This window comes from Terrapene carolina, unplaced genomic scaffold (genome assembly GCF_002925995.2).
Source record: "Terrapene carolina triunguis isolate 2854851 unplaced genomic scaffold, T_m_triunguis-2.0 Scaffold139, whole genome shotgun sequence".
Lineage (NCBI taxonomy): Eukaryota > Metazoa > Chordata > Testudines > Emydidae > Terrapene > Terrapene triunguis.
This window is the reverse complement of record NW_020664490.1, coordinates 15,052,194-15,072,488: the sequence shown is the minus strand read 5'-3', so window position 1 is coordinate 15,072,488 and position 20,295 is coordinate 15,052,194. Positions and strand designations below refer to the sequence as shown.

Genomic DNA, 20,295 nt, shown 5'->3' with positions numbered 1-20,295 from the left:
TTCTTTTAGCTTCTCTAGCCAAGAGAAAGCAGCACTGGAGCAGTGACTGTCTAAAAAGGCTTGTTAGGGCTGTAGGTGGGGGGAAAGATGTCTCTTTGCTACCAGAATGTGCTGAAATCCCTGCTCCCAAGCATAGCCATCCCACTAGCATCACATGCATACGTCACTTTGGCATCACTATTCAAAACACAGATGTACAGGATTCTTATTTGTGCTTGTTACTTCTTAGTACGCTGGGAGTGTCTGTGTGAGGAAGAGGGAGAAAGAAGGGAGAGCTACAGGACTGAGCCAGATGTCAGCTGTTTGAGTTTCTGCCGGCCTTGCGTTGAAATAGGTCATTAATGGATATCAGAATATGGAACGAGAACAAAATGAGAGAAAGCACTGGAATGAAACTTTTGAATTCTTTAACAGATGCCCCCCAGAGCCAGCATCCCATATTCAACAAAATTCTTTTGTTGATGATCTTCGTTTTTGGAACAGCACCCTCCTCATGCTTGATAGATTATTACTTCTGGGGAAACAGACAGTGAAAACTCAGACTTAAGAGGCACTGCTGATCTATATGGCTAACAGGAATGAACTGAAAAACAAGTTAATATAGTTCTCATGTTCAGTACATGTTAGTTGGCTTAGCAGCAGTATTCTTTACAATGGGCCTCTAAAAGATAACTACAGGCAGCTCATCCTCCTCATGCACATTCACGAAGGCTTTGTTAGTGTTAAGCATTCGAGCACTGTTTAAACCTTACTTTTGCCTGTAGATGGCCTTAAGATTATGAAAGGGAAACAGTCTAGCGAAGAGAAATATGCTAAAAGAGTGTAGAATGGAATCCTGTAATAGAGGAGGGTGGAGTTTGTTATGTACCAGGAGGTAGCCTGCTCTGCCTACCTGATGTTAGTTTTAATAGTTTCAATACAAACTACTGTGATCTAGGGGAGAGTGAAATATGTTGTAAATCAGGATATGCATTAGGTATAAAAATGATGGCTTTTAAATAAAATCAGTATTGGTTGTATCCCATCTCAAGGGACTCATAGGGATAATAATTATATAAAGCAGTGGTCACCAAACCGTAGATCACAATAGACTGGTCGATCCTGGAGCCTCTGTCAGTCTATCATGATCTCTGGCCGCTAAAAGTCTGGCGGCACAGCAGGGCTAAGGCAGGCTCCTTGCCTGTCCTGGCCCCAAGCCACTCATGGAAGCGGCCAGCACGCCCCTGTGGGGGCAGAGTTCTCTGCGTGCTGCTCCTGCCTGCAAGTGCCAGCCGCACAGCTCCCATTTGCCGGGAATGGGGAACTGCGGCCAATGAGAGCTGTGGGGGCGGTGATTGCAGGCAGAAGCAGTGCACAGAGCCACGTGCCCCCCCTCCCCCATTAGGGCCACGGGGGCGTTTTGGCCGCTTCCAGGAGCAGCATGGGGCCGGGGCAAGCAGGGAGCCTGCCTTAGCCCCCCTGCGCCTCCAACCAGGAGCCGCCTGAGGTAAGTGCCACCCGGCAGGAGCCCACACCCCAACCCCCAGCCTTGAGCCTCCTCCCAGAGCCAGCACCCCAAACCCCCTCCTGCACCCCGGCCCTGCCCCCCTCCCAGAGCCAGCATCCCATATCCTCTTCTGCACCCCAACACTCTGCCCCAGCCTGGAGCCCCTCCTGCACCCAAACTACCTCCCAGAGCTGACAGTGAGTGAGGGTGAGAAAGAGCGAGCTAAGGAGGGAGGTGTGGATGGAGTGAGTGGGTGGGGCTTTAGGGAAGGGGCCGGGCTTCAGGGAAGGGGCCGGGTATATCCTGGGTTGCACTTAAATTCAAAAAGTGATCTTGTGCGTAAAAAGGTTGGAGACCACAGATGTAAAGTAACAGTATATACTTCATTGTAGCAGAGAGGAATGTACCATAGGGGGAGTATAGACTATATTATTTGTTAATTCCTTTATAATTCAGTTTGAGAAGGTGAAAATGAGTGCATTAAGGGTGGGTCACTTGTCATATTTGTAAGTAAATGAACAAAAGACACCACCTCAAGTCTTTTCGGCGGCAGAAGGGGTTACTGGATCATTCCATTCTGAAGAACAACCCTTAATAAGACTAAAGCAGAGGGACTTAATGAAAATGACTAGTCCTGTGGGTAAAATTTTCACAAGCCCTTAAATGTTTTACCAGCTTAAGTTCTATTTTCAAAGCACTTAAGTCAATGAGACTCAGGTAGTTTCAATGGGAAGTAAGCACGAAAGGGCTCGTCTACACACAAGCTGTATCACTTTAACTATACTGGTACAATTAAAGCAGTTCAACCCCCTAGGGTGAACGTAAATAAGCCAGTAAAAAGGTGCTTTATATAAGAGAAGGAATAAGATGTATGGCATCTTTGTAAACAGAAATAACTGCATGTACACTAGGGGTGGTACCAGTATAACTATTGTGGTTTGGGTGGGGGGGGAAACCCTAATAAAAATAGTTATACTAGGCCTATGTTGTTTAAGTGCTTTTGAATATTTTTACCCAAAAGCTTTTTTTTTTTTTTGTCAGCTCCATTACTGACACATTGTTTGTGTGTTTTGGAAAAAGCATGACTTGAAAAATAACTAATTTATTGGACCCCGTCACTGACAGTGATTTGTAAAAATCTGATTTTCTGTGAACTGTTAATAGTATTTGCAATGGTAGTAGAGGTTCTTTAGATTAGATACTATCTAGCACTGGACCAAAAATGTAGGGTGGGGGTGGTATTTTAAGGCTTTTATATAGTCTGGTATGATACAATGATTTTTTTGAAAGAATAATCATTTGCCTTAAACACTGCCCTGCAATGTTAGAAACCCAGACATAACAGCATTGCGCCAAGCACCAGCAGTTGGAATGACCTCTTAACAGAAATTGCTTTAAATCCACTAAGTAAATGGCAAAATGGTGAAAAGTAAACTTTTCTATTCACCAGTTTCATTTTAATAATCTCTGGTGGTGTTAGTAGCACCACAAAATACTTCTCATTGTGACCGCTTCCTTTTTTAACTGAAGCCTTTTATCTGTTCGTTGAGCAGCAAGTTAGACAGTCCAAAAAATAAAGTGAAAAAACAAGTAATCAGAGCCACTCTTGATCTACTTGATTGACTGTTGTGCTCTTTGAGTTTCTGTTGCCATAAATTATTCTGTATTCGCCCCTCAATAAATAAATAAATCAATACAATCCTAAACTCCACGTGGTGGTGAAATTTCAGTTAAATGTCTAACACAAACTTTTTTGTATTGTCTTGTCTTCATCTGATTATGCCACAAAATAAAGAACATGGAGGCTCCACTGGATTGATGGATGTTTTGATACTAATCTAGAGTGTTTGTTTAAAACTGTTGAGAAAACAAGTTGAAAATATATAGGGTATTCACTATTTATAGAAGCAAGTGCACATACGTAGTTAGGGGTCGGGGGAGGGCTACAAAAACAGAACAGAAAAATCCAGTGAAAAGCAGTACTAAAAATCTTTAGTTCTTTAATTCTATATTGATCACAGGAATAATGGTAAAAATCAGAAGGAGCAAGAATTCCTGGCCCCACTGCTAAGATTGCCAGTTGTAATGTTGAACCTGTCCTGCAGAAACTTGATTGAGACGTCAGCTACAGTATTAAGAGGCAAAAAAACAAAACTATCACTGCACACCTAAATTGGATTAAAAAGGCTGTCTATAAACAGAGAGCAAACATAACTCTAATTCTTAGTAGAAAATTCTGACTCTACACCAACATATTAACATCACCAGATTCTCAAAAGAGCCTAAGACACTTTTTAAAAAGCAAGCTGCAAGAGAATATCCTGAACATTTGTAGTGTGGTAGTTGTGTAGGGTAATGTGTTTCTAGGGTATTAGATAGAATATTGTTTTGAACATACTTTTAGTCATTGGTTACAATGTAATCTAATTATAATAGAGATGATTGACAACTGTAGTTCCATTATGGACTATCTGTCTTTAATTTTGTTGAAACTCAATGACCTTTCAGTCCATAGGAGTTTCCTACTTCAAGAATTTAAACTGATGGGATGTAAACCTTAGAAATAATATTATATTACTTTATAGCTGAAAATCAGAAAATGTAGAAAATTAACTTCAATCATTCTGTTAAATCCACAAAAACTTTAAAACTGAAATGTCTTTAATATTCTTTGAGGGGTCTGTGACCCCACAACTGCTCTTGTATAACATTTTCTGTTTAAATAATTTAATTGAGGGGGGAAAAAGTGGATCATGAAATAAGGAGTAGTTGTATAGCTACTCATTTATTTCCTGATGTAACAGGGTTTACTGAATAGCATTGCAGGAAGAGTATGTTTATGCTTTTCTATCAAGGGGTAAAATAAAGAATAGCCTCATAAGTATGTTAGCTAGATAGGGACTCCAGAGCTTCAAGATCAATGAGAATCATGGTTTTGTTAACTTCATCAACATGTTCATTTTTTTCAGCTCCATGTTCATGCATGTCTTTTAACCCGGAAACAAGAAGGCTGTCCGTAGGTCTAGACAATGGTTCAATCTCAGTAAGTACATATAAATAAGATTTCCCATTGAAATACTTCCCTTTTGAGAAGTATGTATATATTATTGTGCTGAGGAATTTTAATTAGCATTGGCTAAATGACAGATTAACATTGATCCTAGCTACTAATGACACTGACCGTTCTAGTGCAGAAAACAGAAGACCCATGACAAATTTCAAACTAACTGCTATATAAACTTGAGCTGGGTTTAGAGGTATTAGGCAACTAAACAAATTGTATGGGTTTATTTGTCCAATAACAAGTTTTTAATTTACCAACTTTGATCAAATTATTAATCACTTGTGCTAAATTGGTCTCTGAACACAGCAAATGGGCGTAAAGTTACTCTCAGATCCATATGATGCATCTCAACTCATACAGTTAGCTCTTTATATGTAATATATAACACTGTTCCAGAGCACTGTACAAAAACTGGTCCTGGTTACCCTTTTGTTAATTCAATGTTACGCAGGTGTAATTCTCCTTTGTGAGAGAGAACTTCCTTCTGTGGAGTCCGTTCTGATTTACAGCAGTGTGAATGGGTCCATTCTCCTTTCAGTAACTTCTGAGATATCCCCATGCATGTAAAAAGAGCAGAATATTGAAGCAGAGATCTGCCATGTGGATCAAAGGGGCCCCACTGTTGCCATTTGGTTGTAATTATTATGGAAACTGTTACTTGGGCGTCTGACTAGACTAAGAGCTGTTTTTAGGGCCTCAGGTGGCAGCGTTGGTCAGAGCAGGAGCGGCGCCAGGGTTTTTGCCGCTCTAGGCAGCAGCGCTCCTCCTCTGAGCATTTGGCGGCGGGGGTCCCTTCCGCTCCATCTTCAGGACACTTCGGCGGCGGGTCCCGGAGCGAGTGAAGGACCCGCCTCCGAATTTCCACCGAAGACCCGGAGCGGAAGGCGCCCCTCCCCCGCTGCCGAATTTCTGCCGAGGGCTGCAAAATGCCACCCCCCAAATCCTGCCACCCTAGGCAACTGCCTAGGGTCGCCAGCGCCGGCCCTGGGTCAGAGGCATTCTGTCATTCTTTCAAATAAGAATCTTGGTACCGTTATCTGTAGCTTTGACATTTCACGGTCAGACCTTTGCCATGTGCTTTACAAGGGGCCATATCTTAACATTGATTTGGAAGCTGGAACAGGTGCCAAAGTTAACTCGCCTTCTTGGTAAGCATGGTGTCCTATAGAGAGCACATGGCCCCCATGCTTTGGGACCTGCCCTGGTTACCTGTGCGCTCTCTGGTAGGTTTTAAGGTGCTGGCTTTGACTTCTAAAGCATGAAATGACCTGGGAACAGCCTGCCTGAGACTGCATCTCCCCATTATATTCTGCTATAGCCAGGGCCGGCTTTAGGCCAATTCAACCAATTCCCCTGAATCGGGCCCCGCCCCTAAGAGGGCCCCGCACCCAAGCCCCGGTACGGCGTACCAGCAAGAGCCGGTGTGCTGTACCCAGGAGGCCCGGCTTCCCCAGGGGGCAATTTAAAGAGCCTGGGGCTCCCAGCAGGGGCTGAAGCCCCAGGCCCTTTAAATTGTCACCATAGCCCCACTGCTGGAGCCCTGGGGTAGGGCTGCGAGGCTCTGGGGGCTATTTAAAAAGTCCGGGGCTCCCGTTGCTTCTACCGCCCCGGCCCTTTAAATAGCTGCTGGAGTGCCACCGCTTCCCCAGGGCTCCTGCGGCTATTTAAAGGGCCGGGGCAGTGGAAGCAGAGGAGCCCCAGGCCCTTTAAATAGCCCCCGAGCCCTGGGCTGCTGCTGCTACCCCGGTGGGGGAGGGAGGAGGAGGGGGCACTTACCGTACAGGGTGGGCTGTACCCGCACCCTCTGCCCACACCAGCCCCACACCCCCCTGCCCTGCCCGCACCAGCCCCTGTCTCCAGCAACCCCCGGACCTCTTGCCCTGCCTGCAGCCAGACCCTACCTCCAGTCAGCCCCTGCCCTGCCTCCAGCCAGCCCCATGTCCACTGGTGCCCTGCAGTACCCAGGGCATTAACCCTGCACACCTGCTTCAATGAGGGGGGCAAGGAGCAGCTGGGACCCACACATGTGCACACCGGGTGACCAGACAGCAAGTGTGAAAAATCGGGACGGGGATGGGGGTAATATGATCCTATATAAGAAAAAGACCCCAAAATCGGGACTGTCCCTATAAAATCGGGACATCTGGTCACCCTAACACACCCCCAGGGAGTGGTGGGGACCCACACATGTGAAACGGAGCTCATTTCTAGTTCAGGCCCATCTTTTTAGAAAAGAACTTTAGGTAGGGTTAACATACATCCTTATTTTCCCGGACATGTCAGGCTTTTTGGTTCTTAAATCGCCATCCGGGAAAATACGAACGTATGGTAACCCCGTTGGTACAAAAAATACATACTGTGGCACATCTCTTAAATCAGAACTTTTTATAGGGAACCGGTTGCTAAGAAATGAAAGGCTTTTTTTTACATTTTTTTTTTTTAAGTCATCCCTGCCAGGGCCCCGCCGAAAATGTTCAAATTGGGCCCTGCACTTCCTAGAGCTGGCCCTGGCTATAGCTGCAGTCAGCAGAAGTGCTGATGCTAAATCCTCATTAATCTAATAAAGGAGGGGCTGACAGGGTGTTTTCTGTAAGGGCTTCATGGAAGCCTTTCCTCCAGTCTGATTTAGTTTGCACTTGTCTTTCAGCGCACACTGCACTTGTTTTGCCTGGCCTTTGAGGAGAGGGACGGGGTTAATATACTTACCAGCATAATGGAGTGTTGGTATTTTTGCTCCTGCATGTGTGAAAGGGGGAGCTGATAGAACTGTTTTGCATTTGTAATTCTAAATAATTGATAGGGCACTTGGATCCTCTAGGAGGACACATGTTATTTATTGTAAAGAAAGTAAATTGAGGAAAAATATGCTGGCTACAATCTCTTAGATTGTACATTATTGGGTTTGTTAGTATAGGGCTATATCTACACACAGATTCTATTCTGTCAGGCTATTTTTTCCTTGTGTTGGCCCTTTAAATGCTCTGACAGTACCAGCATCTTCTATTAGCAGCAACAGCAAAAATCACATAGCATACAGATTTTTTTTGTAATATTCCCCCAACATCTGAATTAGTCAGGCATTCAGAGGAATATCTGATTGCTAATGGTTCAGAAAGCAGCAGTTATGTTCTAAAATAATTCTAAAATATAGAACAAAATTTCTGGGAAATAGTCCAAGATAACCAACTTTTGACTCAAAGTCCAGACTATTTCAAATGCATCGGTACAGGGCAGGGACAAAATGCTACTTTCAGAAATCAAGGAAATGTGTTAAAATAATCTTTCTACATGCATTTTTAAAATGAGACTGATTCCAGTAATATGCCTGGCATTTTGGTGAATGGGGTAGTGCATTGTAAGAAGGAGGATGTTTGTATATAGAGAGGCTGCATTACCGTCAAAATCAGTAGAGGGACAGATTTTCCACCAGAGCTGGTGAAAAAGAGCTGGGAGACTCGTGGCTGAGATGAATTACTGTTATGTTTCCATTTAACTTAACCTCTAGCTAAATGTTAATTAGAATTGTTCACCCATTTGTCATGGAATAAAACAAAGTGGATGATAAACTTCCCTCCTTTTGCTCCTAGAAGTGACACAAGTGGTTATTTTCAAACTTTATAACTTGTCAGCTTGGAAGTTTAAATTTATAAGCAGAACCTTTAGACAAGATGACAGATTATGCCTCACGATGATTGATTTTAATCACCACTGCCAGATTGCATACTTCCTTAGGAAATGGTGGCACTTAAAACAAAATCATGTTGTATTATTTTTTTCTTGTGCTCTCACTTTGCAACCCCTTCCCCAAATCTTGGCCTGAAGTTGGGAAAGCTGTCTTTGAAGAGTACCTCTCATTCCAGTGCTCACTCCAAATCTTCAGGGCTATTTCAGGTCCCTTAGAAGCCAAGGGACTCTTCCCTCCAAAAAGAAACTTTCTGCTTCAACATGAAGGAAAATTAAGCTTTGAAGGAGATGCCAGTCTCCCACGCAAGTGGCTGTGAAGAAGAAACCTCCCTTTTTATAAAGGTATCTTAAAAGCTCTGCCTCCCTTAATGGTAAGGACATTTATACACTATCACTTATTCTCCTACTATTCTTGTTGCAAGCAAAGATCTTGCATGATCTCACGGCTTGTCTTCATGAGCTCCTAATGCATGGCAGGCTAATATGTGGTAGACTTACACTCCCGCTTGATGCAAACTCAGCGTTTGTGTGGACAGCAAGCCCTCAGTTGGGCCTCAAGGAAAAGATCCCATCAAACACCCCGTTCAGAACAATGACTCTTTACCATCAGGAAGAATTGATCTTAACATCTTCTATCATTTGCTCCTGCTAGATATTTAGAGACTTAGTCATATGGCGCACTTTCAATGTCTGTAACTGAATAACTCACGTTGGCTTGCTCACCCAGATTGTGTCAGTTAGAATATCTTTTTCCTCAAGAGGCAAGAAGATTAAATCATAGTTTACGTCACCCTCCCAGCCTGTTGATCTGATTCGTATTCTGTACAGAATGAGTTACTTCAAAACTTGAGATCTTAAACTTTATTTTGCTTCTGGAGTATATCCTGTGAATTCTACTCTGCAAACTAGATCAAGGAGACTGTTTTAAACCCAGAATGAAAATCGTACTTCAAATCCAAACTCCGTGGAGCAGCCCCAACTTTTTCTGCATTTTCTGAAATCTTTTAATCCTTAATATCCTTAATCCTGAGCAATATTTCCCAGTTAAAAAAAAACCCACTTTGATCATCTTTCATAATGTCCCTTGGGGGATAAACAAAATCTTACTGTTGACTATGCAATTACAGTTATCTTTTAAAGAGCCTTCATCTTTTTCTAATCCTGAAGCCAATCTGTTTACCTCTGGGGGAATGTACTCGCTACCCCACTCCAATAAAAATGCTGTCATCCACCCTTTTAAATAAGAGTCTAAAATGGAACCTACCTCTGAATATGTGTCCAAACTGTATAGTCTGTCAAGTGGGATTATGAGATCATTGGGCCAGAGGCCATTTTTTCTGCCTCTTCTACAACACTGAGCACCCTGTTAGTAGCTAACATAAATAATGTGTGAGGATAGTAGACTCTCAATCTGCTCATTGATTGTCAAGAGAGTACTATTAGGATGCCTATGTGGCCAAATTCAAGATTTTCAGATGGGAAAAGATTAAAATTCACAAAGGATATTACTTTAATTAAAATTTTGAGGGAAAATATTGGCCTCTCTATCTCAACTATTATTCAATGTTGATGCCTATACTGCACCAAATAAGACAAAATCATTCTTGCCTAATCAAGATTCTTCTCCCCAGTTCATGAAGGCTTTTGTAGTGGATTCAGCACTGGAATAGGCTTCCAAGGGAGGTTGTGGACTCCCCATCATTGGATGCTTTTAAGAACAGATTGGGCAAACATCTATCTGGGATGGTCTAGGGTTACGTGGTCTTCCCTGAGCGCAAGGGGCTGGAATTAATGACTTCTCAAGGTCCCTTCCAGCCCTACATTTTTATCATTCTGTGACTGACTAAATAAGTTTATCTAGAAACAAATCAGACTGACATTTGAAGGGTTCATCATAGCAAACAGTGTAGGTAAGAAGATTCTAACAGACTTCTGAAGAGCCCAATTACCTTGCCAACCAAAAATTTGTTTATAGCAGCAACTTCCATCCTGATAGGCAGTATGTGTAACCAATGTGGGCATTCAGAATTGTAAGTGGATGTGGAAGAACTCTTTATTTAAACAAACAAACAAAAAAAAAGCTTTTGTTTACAACCCATTGTTGCTAGCCACAGAAGAGCAACAGCCAGTTATCTTGGGGTCCATCTTTGTCAGATGTATCCGCCTCCGATTTAAGTAGTGATAGGTCCAATCCAAATCCATTTCCCTAAACACACACGCCCCCCGAGTGATCAACTAACTGTTGTCAATTTAGTTGTTTTCCAACCCCCCCTGTAAATTCAAACACCACTTCTAATTTCAATTCCTGAGGAAAGTACTGTGGAAATAACCCTTACAATTTGTGGCAGATGTGTTCTGAACTTTGTGGGTGACTTCTATCTTTATGATGGACGGAGCCAGAAAGTTGTCTAACAACAACTGGCAATCAATTGCTTTGACAATAGAACCATATTCCATGAAAATAGCAAACTTACATTTATTTATTTATATATATATATATATATATATATATATAGTTAGAAAAATGAAAATTTACCTTTGTACAGTTTTTAGAAATGAAATCCAGTGTTCTCAAAGTGGAGACTAAACAAAACATATAGGTGCAGTAGGCATGAACTTCGTGAGCAGGGCACCCTATATTAAAATACTTGTCCATTGGAGCAACCAATTCAATCATTTTTGACAAGGATAGGGGAATGAAAATGCAGTAAAAGAAAACAATGGTCAAAAGGGGGAAGGGAAGCAGAAAATAATAAAAAAAAAAATGTTGGGGAAACACCCAAGAATGTATAAAGAAGAGAGAATACAAGGCAAGAATGAGATGTAGCTATGGATTTTGTATGGAAAGGAAGAAAAGATTAAAAACTATGGATTGTGTTCAGGTTAATGGAACATTTTTTTCTTATACATTGAACCTCCTCTTTTTAAGAAAGGAAAGGGGGGGTTAAAGTTTGTGTATAATGATAGTTTGTCTATTTTATATCTCTGTGTTACTAGCAAATATCTATCCACAGTGTATTAAAGCACAAGTAGGTAATCAATACATTGGTAATCCTTATTCCACTTTCACCTTTGCTAGACAGTGACCATAGTATTCCCTATACCACAACACCGTAATACTTTGTTACAAAGCGTTTGAAAAGTCTTTCACTGAAGACTAGTGATTAATTGGTAGTTAGGTAATATGACCATAAGGCAAAATTGGAACTAGTTATGGATGTACATTGTATGTATACCACCTTACTTCCTTTTGGAAAAATGTGGAAGGTTAATTTGAGGTGGGTGAAGACAGTGATGAGACTGGAGTTCACGTGTTACTGATAGTTACATTAGTAGATGTGCAGGTAGATGTGGGTCCTGAGGACCCAACCACGTCAACCACACCATCAGGGACTCATTCACCTGCACATGTACTAATGTTGTTATATATGCCATCATGTGCCAGCAATGCCCCTCTGCCATGTACATTGGCCAAACCAGACAGTCTCTACGTAAAAGAATAAATGGGCACAAATCGGACATCAGGGATGGTAACATACAAAAGCCAGTAGGAGAGCACTTCAATCTCCCCGAACATTCTATTACAGATTTAAAAGTAGCCATACTTGAACAAAAACGCTTCAGAAACAGACTTAAAAGAGAAACAGCAGAACTAAAATTCATTTGCAAATGTAACACCATTAATTTGGGCTTGAATAGGGACTGGGAGTGGCTGGCTCACTGCAAAAGCAGCTTTGCCTCTCCTGGAATTGACACCTCCTCATCAATTATTGGGAGTGGATTACATCCACCCTGATCGAATTGGCCCTGTCAACACTGGTTCTCCGCTTGTGAGGTAACTCCCTTCTCTTCATGTGTCAGTATATAAAGCCTGCATCTGTAATTTTCACTCCATGCATCTGAAGAAGTGGGTTTTTTACCCACGAAAGCTTATGCCCAAATAAATTTGTTAGTCTTTAAGGTGCCACCAGATTCCTTGTTTTTGTGGATACAGACTAACATGGCTACCCTCGATACTTGACACTATTGGGTATGTGACTGGGATCGTTGTTGCCACACTAATGTAGCTACCTCTGGTTCAAAACCCTTGAGTCCATGCACCACTGCAGTGTCATATGGAGCTTTAAACTTAAAGGTTAATAAGGTAGGAATGTTTAACTGTTACACATTGTGGCAAGTAAAGCTGACTTATTTTTTCAGGTAACGTCAGGAAAGTTAAATAACACTTCACACCAAAGAACCTTGGTCTAAATTAACATTATTGTAAAGCACTTGATGCTTTGGTTAGATTGTTAGGATCTTTAGGGCAATAACTAATCAAAACTAACATTAATGGTAGAGCAGTTTCTTGCTGCTCTGAGGGCGAAAATGTCAGGGTGACCTTGGGCTAGAAATTCAGCGCACTTAATAGATTTGTTACCACTGTTAACTGTGCTCTGAATTGTAGTCTGCTGGTGCCAGGGGATAGCCATTGTGAAATTATTAGAGTAAGGGAACAGTAGGGTGAAGTAGGGCAAGTCAAGAGAACGCAATTATACAATTATAATTAACTTGCCAAGGAAACCTACAAACATAAACCACTTGCTTTTGTGCTCTGTTGCTGCATAAACTGGTAAGACAAACCAGTCACATTTCATTTCTTCAGTCCAGTGTTTGTAACCTTTGACTGACAGGCTGTAATATTCATTAGTCTGACCTCAATTTTAGTGGATCATATCCAGTGCCTTGGTATAATGGCCTCTTTTAGAGGACGATTGCTCTGTTACTATTGTGAAATGGTTGTCTCAGAGCCATTTTACTGTCGGCTGATTTTGGATTAAATTGGCCACCATTTTAAAGAGTTAATATAGCCCTATAGCTACTTCACAGTGAGATCTGAGATGACCCTGGTTATTCCGTGAAACTTGGAAGCTATAGGGAAACATTGGCTTTTTTTAAATAACTACCAAGTCTCTAGTCAAAGAATGGCTTTTATTATTTTTTATATACAATATACTTTTCTTTACAAATAGATTGCAGTACTAGTCATTCATTCATTGTTTTGGCAGTTCTTGCAAATTGGATACCCCAGTACTCTGTGGTTTTTAAAACTTCATTTATTTTAAACATTTTTACTTAGCCCTGGTCTACACTGGGGGAATCGATCTAAGTTACGCAACTTCAGTTTCGTGAATAACGTAGCTGAAGTCGACGTACTTCGATCGACTTGCGGTGGTGTCTTCACCGCGGTGAGTCGACTGCTGCTGCTCCCCCATCGACTCTATCTGTGCCTCTCGTGGTGATGGAGTACAGGAGTCGACGGGAGAGTGCTCGGGGGTCGATTTATCGTGTATCGATCCCCGCTGGATCGATCGCTGCCCGCCAATCCGGCGGGTAGTGTAGACATACTCTGAGTCTCATTTTTCCCCTTACTCTGTGCTACCTTCACCTATTTTAGTTTCTGTGATCCTCTCCCCTTTCACTGAAGTCACAATAAGGATGGTTTTTTCCCCAGTGTCACTGTTGCTCTTTTCTTCTCGTGAAGTCTCTCAACACTTGCTGTCTTGTGCATTTTTAGCTTTCTCTCACTTGCTCATGAGTGTTGACTAAGCCTGTACCCATTTCATGCACCTGTTTCCCTATGAAAGGACTCCATGAGCTTCAGCCCCAAAGTTATGCCATACTGCTTGAACATGTCACCTTCACTTGTTTTTTGTCTAGTTCAGTGGTCTCCAAACTTTTTTGATCGCGCACCCCTATCAGTAAAAAATTTTTGAGCACGCACCCCCTGCCGCGCTGAAGCAAGAAGAAAAAAAAAAAAAGCTGCTCCTGCTGCGCACCCCCAAGGATCCTCTTGCGCACCCCACTTTGGAGACCACAAGTCTAGTCCATTATAAGTCACTTTTTTAGTGTCTGTGCCCACCATCAATCTGAGAATAAATTCATATGATCCTACCACAAAGCACAAACTCTGAGATCTGGGTATTAGGCCATTGCAATCCAGTATCACAAGACTTCGATCTGATTATTTTAACTGAGGCCAGTTAGTTTCCCGTATTTTGATCTGTTCTTCCTCAAAACTCAAGCAGACGAAGGACACCGGTGCTCCCTGTAAATACTAACTTGCATGGGGTTTGCCGCTCTGTGCTCCAAAGGCTGGAGACTGTTCCTCAGGTTTTATTGTATGCTGATATTTTCGTAAATAGTTCTTAAGCTGTTAATGTAACTTCTGTTGCTTTTTTAAATCGGCACAAACCTGAGCAGCATTGGGAGGCTGACAACCTCCTCTGATGTGAATGCTCCTGTAACTGGCAAAACAAGTGCTCGAGGCTGAGGATCCAAACCACTCCTCCCTCTCCCATCTAGAGAGAGCTTGTAATAATCCATGGCATCCCACATACACACAGATGTAACTGTTCGCAGCCTCGTGTAAACACCAAAAAAGGAGAAATATTGAGTTTAAGGATGGTACAAAGGGATATAGAATCACCAGTGGGATGAAATTAAGCAAAAGGAAATATGGCCTTGATATCTGTGAAAACTTCCCAACACACAGATCTGTTGAGATTTGAAACTAGATGGAACACAATGAGGAATAATCTAACACTGGTAAGGGGTTGGACTAGGGCTGTTGCGTCTCTAAATTGAATTACAGGTACCTGGGCTCTGACCTATTTTTAACCAGAAGAGGGCAGTAGTACACAAACAACAAGGAGTCTGGTGGCACCTTAAAGACTAACAGATTTATTTGGGCATAAGCTTTCGTGGGTAAAAACCTCACTTCTTCGAAGCTTATGCCCAAATAAATCTGTTAGTCTTTAAGGTGCCACCAGACTCCTTGTTGTTTTTGTAGATCCAGACTAACACTGCTACCCCCTGATAGTAGTACACAGACACACACCAATTGAATTGAAGCCCCAGTTGGCTTGAGAAACTAAAGTACTTGGGATGCACTTGATCCCAGGTCGCCCATTCTGTGGCATGTTGTTGGCTAATAGCTAAGTCATTAACTTGGGCCAGCTTGCTTTTAAATTTTTTGGTTTCCACTTTTCCCACCTCCATTTCATTCAAAGTCACTATTGTGAAATCACTTATTGGGCAGATTGCAAAGGTGAAATACTCTGGTAGTAGTGGAATTTAATAGTCATTTATTTATTTTAAGGGAAACTATTTATTTGTATTGGACAACAAAATTCTAGCTAATGTTGGATTTGAACTTGGTAGAAAATCTATATTTTATGTAAATTCAAATAGAGCACAGACTTATTTGCAAATATTTCACATTTCTAAACATTATTTTATTTTTACAGGAGTTTATTTTATCAGAAGATTACAACAAGATGACACCAGTCAAAAGTTACCAGGGTAAGAAATGCAATAAGTCTTTGTTAGCAGAGTTATATTTTACATTTGTTAATGTCATCAATTGCTTTTTAAAAAAAACAAACCTTTTTCTCTTTTGCAGTAGAAGGGAAGAAAGTGTTATTTCCTGTAATTATTGATTTACTAATATAAAACCTTGGTTTGTCATTGGATTGATACTATACTGTGTTCTGAGATTACAAGAGTGAAAAAACAATGATTTGAATTGTCAGACAGATAGAAAAACATAAACTGTTGAGCAATAGTCAACATGGTTTCTGTAAAGGGAAATCGTGTCTTACTAATCTATTAGAGTTCTTTGAAGGGGTCAACAAACATGTGGACAAGGGGGATCCAGTGGACATAGTGTACTTAGATTTCCAGAAAGCCTTTGACAAGGTCCCTCACCAAAGGCTCTTATGTAAATTAAGCTGTCATGGGATAACAGGGAAGGTCCTTTCATGGATTGAGAACTGGTTAAAAGACCGGGAACAAAGGGTAGGAATTAATGGTAAATTCTCAGAATGGAGAGGGGTAATTAGTGGTGTTCCCCAAGGGTCAGTCCTCGGACCAATCCTATTCAACTTATTTATAAATGATCTGGAGAAAGGGGTAAACAGTGAGGTGGCAAAGCTTGCAGATGATACTAAACTGCTCAAGATAGTTAAGACCAAAGCAGACTGTGACGAACTTCAAAAAGATCTCACAAAACTAAGTGATTGGGCAACAAAATGGCAAATGAAATTTAATGTGGATAAATGTAAAGTAATGTACATTGGAAAAAATAACCCCAACTATACATACAATACGATGGGGGCTAATTTAGCTACAACAAGTCAGGAAAAAGATCTTGGAGTCATCGTGGATAGTTCTCTGAAGATGTCCGCGCAGTGTGCAGAGGCGGTCAAAAAAGCAAACAGGATGTTAGGGATCATTAAAAAGGGGATAGAGAATAAGACTGAGAATATATTATTGCCCTTATATAAATCGATGGTACGCCCACATCTCAAATACTGCGTACAGATGTGGTGGTCTCATCTCAAAAAAGATATACTGGCACTAGAAAAGGTTCAGAAAAGGGCAACTAAAATGATTAGGGGTTTGGAACGGGTCCCATATGAGGAGAGATTAAAGAGGCTAGGACTTTTCAGCTTGGAAAAGAGGAGACTAAGGGGGGATATGATAGAGGTATATAAAATCATGAGTGATGTGGAGAAAGTGGATAAGGAAAAGTTATTTACTTATTCCCATAATACAAGAACTAGGGGTCACCAAATGAAATTAATAGGCAGCAGGTTTAAAACGAATACAAGGAAGTTCTTCTTCACGCAGCGCACAGTCAACTTGTGGAACTCCTTACCTGAGGAGGTTGTGAAGGCTAGGACTATAACAGCGTTTAAAAGAGAACTAGATAAATTCATGGTGGTTAAGTCCATTAATGGCTATTAGCCAGGATGGGTAAGGAATGGTGTCCCTAGTCTCTGTTTGTCAGAGGATGGAGATGGATGGCAGGAGAGAGATCACTTGATCATTGCCTGTTGGTCCACTCCCTCTGGGGCACCTGGCATTGGCCACTGTCGGTAGACAGGATACTGGGCTAGATGGACCTTTTGGTCTGACCCGGTACGGCCGTTCTTATGTTCTTATGAGATCACTTATGTTCATAAGAATTAATGTTAGTGAGGGGGTTAGGTTCCAGGGAAGACCACTCACTCATTCATTCTCTCTCTCTCTCTCTCTCTCTCTCTCTCTCTCTGTAAGTTTTAAACAAACAATTTAATACTGGTACACAGTGATGATGGTTGTGAAGCTTGGTTGAGGTGGAGGAGTCAGAGGGTGGGATATTTCCCTTACTGCTAAATGATGAACTTGCAATTGGCTGAGCCCTCAAGGGTTAACTCTCTCACTCTACAAGGCAGCAGGAATGAAGGGAGAGATGCGCATTTCCCCTTTAAGTACACTGCCTTGTTAATTAGATCAGCTTGCTGAGACCGCAGCTGCTGCAAGCTCCCCCCATCCTGAGCCCTGGTGTATCCCCCCTGCTCTATGGAAGATGGGGTAAGCAGGGGGAGGGGAACACCCTGACATTAGCCCCCCTCTTCCTTCCCTCCCCCCCACACAGCAAGCAGGAGTCTCGGGGAGCAGCTCCAAGGCAGAGGGCAGGAGCAGCACATGGCAGTGGGGGGAGGGACAGCTGCAATTGCTAGACTGCTGGGCAGCTGCTGCACAGGGAACTTAGGGGAGCGGGGAGCTAATGGGGGGGCTGCCGTTCCACCCTGGTTCCAAGCCCTCACCAGCTAGCTCCAATGGGCTGCTCTTCCTGCAAGCAGTAGACAAAGCAGGCGACTGCCAAATGACGTTATAAGGGAGCATTACACAACTTTAAACGAGCATTTTCCCTAATTGATCAGCAACGAAACAACATTAACCGGGACGACTTTAAGTGAGGAGTTACTGTACACCTTAAGTTTTAGTCTAGTAAACTGGCCCATTTGCTATAGAAGTTTGGAGGCCACTGTTAGAGCCACATGTGTTAATTGTGTTACCAGGCCATGAGGAACGTGATCCTGAAAAGTGGGGGAACTAGTGACAGATGTTTACACAGATTTTACATCCTTGACTAGAACTAATTCCTCCATAGGATTCAACAGACAGTATGCATATATTGTGTAGTGTATGCAACAACAAAAATCTGTGCTTTATTTGAGGATTGTATTCTGAGTAATTTTGCTTTTTAAAAAAATACCAGTTTAGAATACAGCTGCAAAGATATTTGATCTCTTTCCAGTGTCAACTTTCACATAAACAGATACAAGCAGCCTGGTTTGGCTGACATATGTCTCAAAGTCCCAGAACAGTAGTAAAGCAATAGGTTTGTATATTGAGGAATATGGCATTCACTTTTATGATACAGCTAGGAATAAATCAGTACGTTTTTTTTTTTTCAAACCACTTTTTTTACTTAAATCTGTTCAGTCAGCACTTCACAGTTCAGCCCAGAGGTCACTGATTTAAAGAATCAGTGATAGGTAGAGCACCGTTTCTTAGGTTAAAAGCTGTTGAGGGTTTTATTTATGTAGAAGTACAAATCTATTTGTTCAGCTGTTTTATTGATATTGACCAGCTGTGATCTTTATATAGCACTTTTTTCAACATCCTATTTGAATAACTTCCTGGTGTGCCATATGTGTACGCAGTTTTCATGTGCACTGTTTGCATCTCGCCTGTAACATCAAGTGGTCGGACAGAATACCAAACATCAAAGTCCTGGACCGGCCCCTGCATGACTAGCATTGAATGTTATCATAGAGGGGCAACTTGGCTGGGCTAGTCACCTCATATGCCTGGACAATACGATTCCCCAAAGCAATGCTTTATGGACAGTTGAAAACGGGAGCACATGTGCTGGGGGACCAGTGAAAGCAATATAAGCACAGTCTCCAAGTTCACCTAAAAGCTGACCAAGTCAACCCAAATGCAGGGGAAACTGCTGCTGCCAATGGCAGCAGGCCTATTGGTCTGCCATTAAAGCCATTGAGAACAGCAGAACAGAAAAAGCCAAGAGAGGTGGGAGTTAAGAAAGCAGGCTGTGGCAAAAACACGCAGCCACATCTGCCTGATGTGCGGACGCATTTGCAGATCCCTCGTTGGTTTCCATTCACACAAGGAGATGCACTGAAACAAACTGACTCTGATTTGTTATCTGTGACCAGGACTCCAACAATGTGTGTACAGTGCTAAAACTCTTCTTTAGTTTAAGGCTGTGTCTATGCTAAATCTTCAGAAAACCTGTGATTGCATTTCCACCTGCGCAGTTCCACCAGTGATAGCAATGCTGGGAGTGTAGACAGGGCATGGGCGTTTGTACCACTATGTTATCTAAGCCTGCTCAGTAGGTCTAAAAATCCCAGCCTTGAGTCCTGCCATGCTAGCATTACCAGTGGTGATACTGCAGTGATAGGAGTTTTCCTGAAAAATGCAAGTGTAAGCAAAAGTATATTACAGTAGCACCGCAGAGTTATGAACATCTCAGAAATGGAGGTTGTTTGTAACTCTGAACATTTTAAAAATGTTACATTGTTTAAAACTGAACATTGACTTAATACAGCTTTGAAACTTTACTAAGAAGAAAAATGCTGCTTTCCCTCTATTTTTTTTAGTAGTTTACATTTAACATAGTACTGTACTGCATTTACTTTTTTTTTTGGTCTCTGCTGCTGCCTGATTGCATACTTCCGGTTCCAAATAAGATGTGTGGTTGACTGGTCAGTTCATAACTCTGGTGTTCGTAGCTCTGAGGTTCTACTGTATCATATAGACATAAGGCTTGCAAGATTGGGCTGTTACATACGTAGTTAGTCACATGACCAATCCTATTAGGACATCAGTTAGGCTTACAGGTGTGAATAAAGGCTTGCAGGATTGGACCCTAGAAGTGGTTTGGTGGGAAGGGATTAATGTTCGTGGATTTTTTTGGATAGCAGAGGGTTGACTCTCCTCAGTGTTATGTCTGTTTGTTTTTCTGCTTGATTTTCCAGCTCACCAAGGCAGGGTTATGATGATTCTGTTTGTCCTGGAGATGGAATGGGTGTTAAGCACAGGACAGGACAAGCAATTCACATGGCACTGCTCGGAGAGTGGGCAGCGGCTCGGAGGGTATCGCACCAGTGCCGGGGCCTGCGGCCTGCAGTATCCTTTGTTAACATCTTAGCTTTTCTCT

General features: G+C 42.1%; 1 protein-coding gene across 2 annotated transcripts in view; it reads left to right on the top strand.

Moving 5' to 3' along the window:
* The window catches only part of WDFY2 (WD repeat and FYVE domain containing 2), a 113,199-nt gene that overhangs the window by 61,744 nt on the left and 31,160 nt on the right, over nt 1-20,295 (top strand). For both annotated transcript variants that reach the window (XM_026653422.1, XM_026653423.1), the window contains exons 3-5: nt 4,456-4,529; nt 15,524-15,578; nt 20,114-20,264. In XM_026653422.1, the coding sequence (XP_026509207.1) occupies nt 4,456-4,529; nt 15,524-15,578; nt 20,114-20,264 (280 nt within the window). The remainder of the gene's footprint in view (nt 1-4,455; nt 4,530-15,523; nt 15,579-20,113; nt 20,265-20,295) is intronic.